General features: G+C 38.1%; 1 protein-coding gene across 1 annotated transcript in view; it reads left to right on the top strand.

Annotated features, from left to right (window-relative positions):
• The window catches only part of DNAH12 (dynein axonemal heavy chain 12), a 4,520,724-nt gene that overhangs the window by 2,992,091 nt on the left and 1,516,517 nt on the right, over positions 1–12,116 (top strand). Inside the window, exon 41 of the mRNA XM_044078497.1 lies at positions 435–596. Within this exon, the coding sequence (XP_043934432.1) occupies positions 435–596 (162 nt within the window). The remainder of the gene's footprint in view (positions 1–434; positions 597–12,116) is intronic.

Raw genomic sequence — 12,116 nt, 5'->3', positions numbered from 1 at the left:
TTTGCATTGTTTTCAGCAGGTATAGCACTCCATAAATGGTTCAAAGTGTACCTTTTATCTCATGATGCCTTAAATAAGTCCCATATAGGGATAATTCTGAAGTTGTGGTTTGGAAAACAATGAAGACATTTGTTTTGGGTCATGGGTAATAAGCTGTCAATCATTTAGTGGCCAGAGTGATTATTGCAGCTAACAAGGACCTCATTCCTGGGGAATCCTGTCATTAAGACAGCCTGTACAGATGTCATTGCCATAGGTTAGTTCACCAAAAAGGCATGATTGAAGTATTTCATCTTCTTTCATGTTGTTTTCCCCACACAAATGCACTTTGTTCTTGAGTAGGTGTTAATTGTTTAAACTACATAATGGAGATTATGTTATCACAGATACTTGTTTATATTTAATCATTACTAACCGCATAATTCCTTTTGTAGCGTCTGCTTCGAAGTGCAGGGATGAAAGGACAAAAGACAGTATTTCTGATAACAGACACACAGATTAAAGAGGAGGCTTTCCTAGAAGACATTGACAGTGTGTTAAATACTGGAGAAGTTCCCAACCTGTTCGCAGTTGATGAAAAACAAGAAATTATGGAGGTACGTGAATAGAGCAAAATGGTATAAATCTTTTTTACTATTTAAATTCTAGCCCCTTTCTTTACATGATTATCAGGGAAGTGCTTTCTTCTTGGCTTGACAAGTAACAATTTCTGAGCCTGTAAGCTATGGTGGGAGTTGATAAAAGTACTGTGAAATGTATACCTCATGGCAACCTTTATGTTCAGCAATAGCTCTAACATGGTTGTGGCTATATTAATTAATTAATTAATTAATTTTGTTTACTGGGGTAGAGCACTCATCAAATCTGACCATTTGCGTGCTTAGACCAGGATAAATACATAGTAACAACAGTAAAATAACTAAGTTTAACTTCATTATGCAGTGTAGTGACATAACATAATATAAAATAGATGCAAAAATATACACACATTTATAAGAAGGTTTAAAAAAAGGTTGGATGTATTATAGGTGAGCTAAATGGGATCCAGACAACATAATAGACACAGTATATACAAGTATAGAAGGAAATTTTAGCAGTGAAGATGGTAGAAGTTGTAGAATAGTAGGAGCTGCAATTGAAGAGCTAATAACTCAAGAAGTAGGTATTAGAACCATAGCAGGGAATGGATAAGGTAGGTGGGGTAGCAGAGGGAATGAGTTTGTATGTCGCAGAGGTTAGGAGATTAAGTTGCCAAGGTTAAGACCTTTCAGACCCAACTTCATATAGGCTCATTTTAATTTTAAACCATGACTAAAATTATTTATGTCTGTAATAGCCAAGAGATTAATAAAAGTGTTGCCAAAATTGATAGATATGGATCATTGTGATTTGTGGAGGGGAGGCAAACATTAGACTACATTATTAGAACAATGATGATCCATAGGAAATTAGACTATAAGAAAATATTGTTAATTTAGTGGCTCATGATACAGAGAAAGCATTCAGTAGAGTTAGCTTGGGTTTTATGAGTAGGGAAATTGCATTTCCTGACAGAATAATAGGATTGATTAGGAGGATATATGAGGGGTTAGAGGCAAGCATTAAGGTGTGTGTGTGTGTGTGTGTGTGTGTGTGTGTGTGTGTGTGTGTCTGTGGAGATCCCACTTTACTATTTGCTTTTTATTTACAATCACTAGTAATAAATAAGGGGCTCACAAATTTGGGGATATAACTGGTAAGGTAATCAAAAAAGTTAGCTTTATTTGAAGATGATATTATTTTGTACTTGATAAATCCAGAAAAGAAGATTTGGGTCCTCTGGAATATTTTGAGAGAGTTTCAAGTCTTTAGGGGCTTTAAAATTAATGAAGATAAAAACAAGGCTGTAGCAGTAAACTATGCACCCACACTTGAATTGGGTCAGGTATACTCATATTTATAGAGGCATGGTAAGATCAAGTATTTAGGTGTATGAATTAAAAAGGCTTCTGTTACGGCAGCTAAGAATTTGTGGGAAGACACTAAATAAATGTTAACGCAAAAAGTGAGAAACTGGAAGCTCTTGATTATAGAAATGTATGGTAAGATAAAAGCAGTGAAAATGTTTTAGTCCCTTTAGATTTATATACAGGTCAGGCATATTTTTATCAAGCAGAGAAGTTGTGGATGATAATTAATAAAGAATTGTAGGAATTTATATGAGGAGAAGAGGGCAGAAGTTAAGTGGGATAAGTTGATTTAAGCTGGTTTAGGATTACCTGATTTTAATGTGTACTTTAGAGCTGCACAGTTAAAGGTCATTTGCATAATGCAAATTGAATGTTATAAATCAAAGTTGCAAGGGATGATGAAAAAATGGGGGAAGTTTGAGAAATAATGAGAGAAGTGGATTTTGGATGCACATCCTTAAGGAGAATAACAACAACCATACACTACAGTATATTATATTATATTCATAAAGCTGCAGAAAGTATTATAAGAACTTAGGCTGTGGGAGTGGAGTAAGGAGATTTTGCTAATAGGGATGAGTGCAGGTAGGGGTATAGAAAATAAGAAGAGAGGAATGGAATTTACTGAAGAAAATTGATAAAGTAACCAAGGTGCACTGGGAACAAATAACTTGAAAGGGAAAGGTAAGAGAGTGGGATGAGGCCTAGCAGAACTTTGGACTGCCTTCCCTACCAGGTATTGATATCAGTGTATAGGCAAAGAGAAAATGATAAGGAAGTACAAAATGAAAGAACAACTTTGGCATACTTTTTTCAAGTCCAAAATAGAAGCTGTTCTTAAAAAGGCGATAATTGGTAGGACATATAAAATATTACATGACAAATATAAGAATCAGAGGAAGTTAGAAAAGATTGGGACAAGAGACTGTGAAGCCATTTTATAAAATTACAATAGGAGGACATTTGTATGACTCCCAAGTTTGCAACAAAGTCCAGATTTACAATTACTGCCTGGAAGTGTTTACATATGCATTTTTATACCAAAAGCAGACAGAGTATTTTCCTCAGGTAGATAGCAAATGCTGGAGATGTTGTGGAAAAGAAAGAGGTAACTGTGAACATGTTTTTTGGGACTGCAATGAGCTTTCAGATTTTAAAAATTCCTGACAGAGAAGTCTGCCAGAAATATTTTGGGAGCAAATGGCTGTGATGTAGGAATTATTCTTTTGAGCTGGGACACCGGCCGGATCTGAATTGCCTATACATAATAAGGCCTTACTAAGTTTAATGCTATTAGCTGCCAAAAATACAATTACTAGAAAATCAGAATCTCAACCAATTGTAACTGAAGAATTGAATATTGTAAAGGAAATATAATAACTAGAGGTTGGGTCTTTAGAAAGGGAAGGAGCAAATTACATAGAGGTAAATGGAATTTGTGGGAAAAATACGAGTAATGTTTAGGAGTAGGACTGAGGTTTAAAGGAAGGCAGGAATTGAGCAATTTATGTATTGTTGGAATGAACAGCTGTTAGAAGGAAAGAAAACACATGTAAAGTATAATGCATGAACATGAAAATGTTAATAAAGTTTGGCATATTTTCTATTAATGTATGTGTTCCCTTGTCTTGTGATTTAATAAAGGTATTTAAGATCAGAGTTTATTTCTGAATACCATTGGGAAAACTTTCTTTTCTCCTAGGCAGAATTGCATTTCAAATGTATTTTATTACAGTGATCTTACATCAGCCAGTCCTCACAATGCAACACTTGCAGTGGCAGCCACAAGATTCCTTCTACCAGCATCTATGAATTTTTCAGTAGCTCGAGCTTCTCTCCTTATTTCCATAATACATCTCTGCCTTTCCTATGTCCATACAGCATTGCATCAGATCCTCTTTGCTCATGCTTTAGAGTTAGTGAAACAAGTCAAATTCGTGCTGTTTGGGAAAATAAATATCTAAAACAACAGGAGGACACAAGATAGGCTCCAGGTTATAAAGGTTTAATCAGGCAGAAGCACTTTCACATCTGCTTCTTCAGGTGCATAAAAAACAAACAAAAGTACATTGGATAATACTTTCAAACATTGCTGAATACATCACATGACAACAATACATTACATGTCTGTATACACTCCCTTCTTCTTTCAGCTTTTCCCGGTTAGGGGTCGCCACAGCTGATCACCTGTCCACTCATGATTGGCAGTGGAGTTTTACGGTGTTGAGTTGCCAGCCCAGCGCCCAACCTTCCACAGAAGGCACACACATGCACGCACTCACACCTAGGGCCAATTTAGAGTGTCCAATCCACCTACAGCATGTCTTTGGGATGTGGGAGAAAACTGGAGCACCCGGAGGAAACCCACGCGACCACAGGGAGGACATGCAGACTCCGCACAGAAGGCACCCCAGCCAAGGATCGAACCAGAGAACCTCTTGCTGTGAGGCGGCAATGCTAACCGCTGCACCACCATGGCCGCCCAAGTCTATATACACTCCATTACTATAAAATATTAAAGCTATATGGTAACCACAAAATAACTAAATATTCAAAGAAAATGATAAAAATATAATCATAAAATATTTCTTATATACTTTGTGCACTATAAAAACATTAATAAAATATATATTCTTAAAAACAACTACTTTACGTATGTAGAGGTCTGGCCTTTAACTTTGGTTTCAGTGGTATTTGTTCATTGAGACCTTGTCAACTCTGAATAAGACTATCCATCTACCTTCCAGTTCCTCTGAATTATTACATTTGTCCCCCCTTTTACTCACAAAACACCTAGCAATGGCCATAAACTTAAATTTATGTTGGTTGTTAGTATTCACAACATGTTTGGCCAGGGCATTACTTTTGCTTTGTTTGCCTATGTGATAAATGTGTTCTCTAATCCTCTCCTTGAGTGTGCGGTCTGTTTTCCCAATATAAAATTTCTTGCATATTACACAGTGAGTGAGATGAACTATGTGCTGTGTATCACATGTAGCTTGTACTTTAAATTTATATAGCCTGTCCTGATCTGGATGTAAAAATTCATTGCTTATATCTATATACCCACAGTATGAACATTTTCCACAAGGCTTAGTCCCCATACCACCCATAGGCCCTGGCCAAACATGTTGTGAATTCTAACAACCAACATAAATTTAAGTTTATGGGCATTGCTAGGAGTTTTGTGAGTAAAGGGGGGTATATGTAATAAAACAAAGGAACTGGAAGCTAGATGGATAGTCTTATTCAGAGCTGACATGGGACATGGTCTCAGTGAACAAATACCACTGAGACCAAAGTTAAAGGCCAGACCTATGCGTGGGTAAAGTAGTTGTTTTTAAGAATATGATGTTTTTATAGTGCACAAAGTATGTAAGAAATATTTTATGATTATATTTTTATCATTTTCTTTGAATGTTTAGTTATTTTGTGGTTACCATATAGCTTTAATATTTTATAGTAATGGAGTGTATATAGACATGTATTGTATTGTTGTCACATGATGCATTCAGCAATGTTTAAAAGTATGACTAGTTTCAGTTTGTTTTTATGCACCTGAAAAAGCAGATGTGAAAGTGCTTGTGCCTGAATAAAGCTTTATAACCTGGAGCCTAACTTATGTCCTCTTGTTATTTTTGGATACTTTGCTGTAGTTTTGCTGTGGACACAAGGACCTGCAAACGAGTGTTTTTTATTGTTCTTGCTGTTTTTTATTATTCTTTGTATCACTCAGAGTTGCATGGAGATAGCTGACAATGATGAGATAATTGAACTGGACCACACTCCTCCTTCAGAGCACACTGCTTTGAAGACCAAGGTAGATACTTTTGTGAACAATTTTATTAAGAAAACTAATCCGTTGTTCTCTGCTGTTCCTGAGGATGTAAGAGGTGAAGACCATACTGTGGATGTTATTCTGTTCACGAGTCATTTACTCAACTTAGAAAAGGAATTATTCAAATTGAAGTGTAATCAGTATCAATCTTTTCATCTTGAAATTTGTGTTAAAGAAGGCATTATACCACATGGGCTATGCATTTTGAAAATGCCTTTATATTTACCAAATTATTCCATGTTTCTAGGTGAATGACAGAAACTTAATATAAATACTTGTCTGGGCTATTTGAGACTGCTTATAACTGCTGCAAATAATGAGGTGAAAACCATAAGCTCTACCATTAACACCTTATATATAAACTACTGAATCAATTTGGTGCTGCCATGGTGGATAGACACATGCTTGAGGTGTTTGATTCAGTAGCTGTTTATGAAAGGAAACGTTTGAAAACAAAACTAAGTAAATTGGAGAGAGACAGTACTGATTTTCATCTTGGCCATGTGTTCACTTGGCCGAGAACACAAGAGACTGTGAACAGTACAATACAAGGCAGGGAGAATGGTGTCTTGTTTAATTCTGTCTCCTTGCCTTTAGCAACTAACCAGAATGTTGTTTCTCGAGTGAGCGAGGCATCGGTGTGTGATGCTGCATACACACAAGACCCTGTAGTGAAGGAACCAGGGGCTAGGAGAAAGACAGTGCAAGTGTAGCACAAGTTCATAATGCAGCCGAAAGAACAACAGAATTTAATTCTACTGAAAAGCAAGGCATGGTCCATTCTGCCAACAATGATTTTTTAGAGAACAGAGGTGTGCAGCCTTTGAATTTCCCGCTACCTATAAGAGAACAAAAGCTACCTGCCTTGAAACAAGAGAGCAGAGGTCGTAGCAGGAACAAGAGGAAGTATGATGGGTTGCACTAGAGCCCATACAATATAAAGAAAACTTTTTACAACCAAAGAAAGACTTGATATGGAATCTATCCAGTCATGTTCTGTCTCAAGATGACTTTAATTTGTTACAAAAAGGACTGTGTTTCATACCCACTGGTAGGTCTGATTTTGCAGATGTTATATTTGAAATAAAGATGTTTACACATAATTTGATGTTAAAACTGCAGTTTAATGGCACAGAGACTACACAAATGCAAGGTAGTTATGTTTGTAAAAAAAACCTAGCACATTTATACCTGCAGTTAACCCATTAGTTAATGCTTTTGAAAAATGTGCATAGAGGATGTACATAAATTGAATGATTTTAAAAGGCATAAACATTACAAGGGGCAAAAGTCTTATAATCTAACAAAATCAGAGCATGAAGCTTTACTGGATTTACAGAAGAATGACACAATGGTAATCAGGACTGCCAATAAGGGAGGGCCTAAAGTCATTATAGCAAAAAATAAATATGATTCTACTATGTCTCACATGCTGAAGGAAGATTTATTATTTTTTTTTTATGAGAAACTGCCCCCTGTTAGGGTCTGTTATATTATTTCATGGTTAACTCACCTACTACACTCATTATCCAAGGTTTGCCTAAAGTACACAAGAGCACTATTGACCCACCTATGAGGCCTATAGGGTTCGGTAGATACTGGTGTACTGAACCAGCATCCAGTTTCATTGAAAAGTGTTTCAGTCCACTTTTAAATAGTAGAGAGCATGTGTTAAGAGACACGGAACAGTTTTTGAGAGATTTATACACTTTCAATAATTACAACTCTATTTAAGGTGTTCTCATGGTAACACTTGATGTGGTCTCTCTTTTTACTGTTATACCCAATGTGATTGGGTTGGAAAGTTTATCCAGGTTTATGGAAATGTATTCTGATTTCTCTGAAAGTAAAATTATACTAGTGAGGAATTTACTGAGCATTGTCTTAGAAAATAATGTTTTTCTTTTTGGTAAAGATTTATACTGACCGCATAATGGCGTAGGTATGGGCACATTCTGTGCCAATAGCTACTCCAACGGTGTCATGGTTGTATGGGAACATGAGTTTTTACTGAGTGGCCCATATCAGAACAAAGTTTTGTTCTTTTGTAGATTTGTAAATGACCTTTTTATTTTATGGGCAGGTACAGAAGAGGAGTTCTTGGAATTTCTTATGTACTTGAATGCACCTTTCTATGGTTTACATATGTTGTCTCATATAAGAGAATAAACATTTTGGATGTTCAAGTAAATATTGAAAAAGGGAGCATATATACATGGTTGTACAGAAAGGAATGTTATGTTAACTATCTTTTAAGCAGAAGAAGTATGCACCTTACCTATGTGTTTGATAATGGCATTAGGAATCAGGTTTTTAGAGCATCTAGGTTGAATGTTAGGGATGCAAATTTCCATCAACAATTAAACAGTACAAGGAATGATTTACTGGCCAGAGGTTATGGGGAGAGAGATGCACAGAAGCAAATACAAGAAGTAGTTAGTTTGTGACATACTAAGGTTAGACCTTATTATTCAGATAGATGGTCTAAGAAAAAAGAGACCAGTGGTGATAAGCCTAAGTTAAAGGTGCCATTAAGCTTCTCTAGTGATGTCGGGTCTTATATGGACATTATACGTAAACACTGGGGGATATTGACCACTGACAAGATGGTCACGAATTGGATAGAGAATGAACCTAAATTTATTTTCAGAAATCAAAAGTCCTTGAAGAGACGCTTATGTGCACCCAGATAAGAGAAAACACCTACGTGTGGTATGGGGACTAGGCCTTGTGGCAAATGTTCATACTGTGGGTATTTAGCTATAAGCAATGAATTTGTACATCCAGCTCAGGACTGGCTATATAAATTTAAAGTACAAGCTACATGTGATACACAGTACACAGTGCATCTCGCTCACTGTGTAATATGCAAGAAATTTTATATTGGGAAAACAGACCGCACACTCAAGGAGAGGACTAGAGAACACATTTGTCACATAGGAAAACAAAGCAAAAGTAATGCCCTGGCCAAACGTTGTGAATACTAACAACTAACATAAATTTAAGTTTATGGCCATTGCTAGGAGTTTTGTGAGTAAAAGGGGGGGGGTATATGTAATAAAACAGAGGAACTGGAAGCTAGATGGATAGTCTTTTTCAGAGCTGACATGGGACATGTTCTCAATGAACAAATACCACTGAGACCAAAGTTAAAAGCCAGTCCTCTACTTAGGTAAAGTAGTTGTTTTTAAGAATATGTATTTTAATAATGTTTTTATAGTGCATAAAGTATATAAGAAATATTTTATGATTATATTTTTATCATTTTCTTTGAATATTTAGTTATTTTGTGATTACCATATAGCTTTAATATTTTATAGTAATGGAGTGTATATAGACATGTGATGTATTGTTGTCATGTGATGCATTCAGCAATGTTTAAAAGTTTGACTAGTTTCAGCTTGTTTTTATGCACCTGAAGAAGCAGATGTGAAAGCGCTTGTGCCTGATTAAAGCTTTATAACTTGGAGCCTATCTTGTGTCATCCTGTTGTTTTTGGATACTTTGCTGTAGTTTTGCTGTGTACACAAGGACCTGCAAACAAGTGTTTTTTATTGCTCTTGCAAAAATAAATACCTAGATGTTCTTTGTGTTTCACTGTTGCAGTTATCACACTTCTGTTAATTGCCTGCAGGTAGCCCTCAGTCGTCCTGAATACCTGAGTCTTAGTATTTCTGCGTCGGATGCTGTCCCTTCTTCCATGACGTCAGGTCATCAGGGGTATAAAAACAGGCAGCTGACGCCATTACATCAGTCTTTCTTGCCAAGGAGGAGCTTGAAGCAGATGCAGTTTGCAAGTGCCGGTCGGCCGCTACCTGAAATTTTCGTTTTCGAGTTGATGATCCTGAAGTCTTCTAAAGCTAATTACCCCATTGGGGATCCTTTCTTCTTGCTCTAACCGATATCAGAAAAAGTTAACAATTGTCTTCCCTGTGGAAAGCAAATACCTTACAGAGATTTTCATTCTTATTGCGTCACCTGTTTAGTCCCAGACCACGACGTCCATCGCTGTCAGTTTTGTGCCTTGTTTAACGCCCGAACCATTCATCGGGCTATCTTTGTCGCTAAATTCTTTCACTCTCAATCTCAGTATTCCAAAATGGCTTTGGTAAGCCTTCCAACTACCGATCTTCCAAAAAAACATAAAGATAAAGACAGAGACAGACCGCATAGGTCCAAAACTGCCAACAATGCTTCCGTTAAGCTACTCGCCAGTCCCACCAGTACTCAGTGAGGTGCCTTTGCAGCCCCTGATGCCTGCTTCTGTGGATTCGCAGGCCTCTGGTGAGACCTATTTGGAGTCCTGTATGCCGTGAGATGCTTCTTTGACTATGGAACCAGTGGATGTCTCTACCTTGGATGGGTCCGGAGCCACTGTACAGGCACCGGCTTCTGAGTGTGTTTTTCGTCCTACTGTTTTTCGAACTAAACCGATGACTTGGTGGTGGTGCTGTAGTAGCGTTGTCGCCTCACAGTAAGACTCTGTCCAGGTCAATTCTCAGCTAGAGCATCTTCTGCATGGACACATGTGTGAAAGGGCATACCTTCGTTGAAGGTTGTGCGTCAGGCCTGGCAAGTCGGTACGTAAAAATCAACTGCCAATCATTAGCGGACCGGAGTTCCGCTGTGGTGACCCCTAACCCGGGAAAAGCCGAAAGACACAAAACAAAACAAAACCGAGTGCCTTAGGCCCAGAGTACACACTACGCCTAGAAAACCAACAACCAAAGCGCATGCTCAGGCACCCATGCCACAAAAACAAATGCTTAGAATGGCTGAAGACCTTATTACACTAATTAGGGGAAGCCAGCCTTCCCCTGCTAAGAGACAAAGAATTCAGTTGTCTTCAGATTCTACAGACCAGGAGTCCGATGACTCTGACCTTCCTGATTATCAGGACATGCCCTTATCTGCCTATGAGGATTCAGATGCAGAGGAATCCATTCCATCTGCCTCCCCTCCAGAGGATTTTTCTTTTGGTGAAACCTTGCATACTTTGAGAGCATTTTCATTGGGAATGCCAAGACTATCCTCAGTCCAAAAAGAGACTCAGAGAATTTTTAGAGTTGCCTCAGCACAGGCCTTTAGCTATACCCCACTGTCCTGGATGTTGTGGATGATGTTTTCATGGAATCCAATCTTACTCAAGACACCTTACCTCTGGCCCCTAGAAAACCTGACAGGTACTACAGAGTGCCTGATTCACACAAGTTTCTTTTCAAGAATCCTACTGCTGATCCAGAGATCATTTCCCAGGGACCTGAAGGTATTAAGGTTACTACAGCCAAAAATCCTACACCTTCAGATAGGGATTCTAGAGCTTTAGACAGATGGGGTAAGAAGGTATATACCTTTGCAACTCTTGCTATCAGGGCATTGAATTGCCAGTTTCACATGCTGTAGTACCAGCAACATATGAAACTTATTAACCAAAAAAATGGTAATATTTCCAGATTGTGCAGAAAATAAAGATTTGCAAGAGCTTATGCATTCTGCAAACCAAGTTAGCAAGCATTCTTTACAGTGTGGTTTTGATACCCTAGAAGCATCTTGCAGGGCTGCATTCACTGGCTCTGTACTGAGAAGACATGCTTGGCTGAAGTATCAGACCTTGCCAGATCATGTCAAATCCAAATTACTAGACGCTCCTTTAAATAAGGACTGTTTGTTTGGCACCAAAGCAGAAGAAGTTCTTAAAAGATGGAAGAAAAAGTTAAATCTATGCAAACTGTTAATAAAGAATTCGTACAAGTGCAACCACCTAGATTCAGTAGGCATTGCCCTTCAAAACACTGGGCCTTTCCAGCCCCCTCCAGGCCTTCCCAAACAAGATCCAGGGGAAACAGACTACCCAGGCTACAGTCTCAGGGTATGCAGAGATCTAAGCAATGGAGTTGCCCCCACCCCTAAAACAGGGAGTGGTAAGCCACCTTCCTATGGAAAAAGTTCACAATGACTTCTCAACTCTACTTACCAGCCCTGTCCAATTGCTTGTGCCCGTAGGAGGAAAACTTGCCCTTCATGCAGAAAACTAGATGTCCATCACTCAGGACCGATGGGTCCTCAACATTGTATTCCAGGGGTACAAATTTTATTTCCATTCACTGCCAACCCCAAGCAGGTTTCCAGACCTTCCTCCAAACCAGTGGGCAGAGGCTCAAAACCAAGTATTTTAACTGCTCAATATCAGAGCTATTCAGCATGTTCCAGTAGAACAAAGGGGTCAGGGTTTCTACTCCAGACTATTCCTAGTACCCAGGAAATAGGGCTCTTGGTGCCCAATCCTGGATCTTTCAATTCTCAACACTTTGCTGGTGGTCCCAAAATTC

This window comes from Protopterus annectens, chromosome 7.part1, assembly GCF_019279795.1.
Source record: "Protopterus annectens isolate FY-2018-M chromosome 7.part1, PAN1.0, whole genome shotgun sequence".
In the NCBI taxonomy this organism is placed as follows: domain Eukaryota; kingdom Metazoa; phylum Chordata; order Ceratodontiformes; family Protopteridae; genus Protopterus; species Protopterus annectens.
This window is presented reverse-complemented; position numbering and strand designations above follow the sequence as displayed.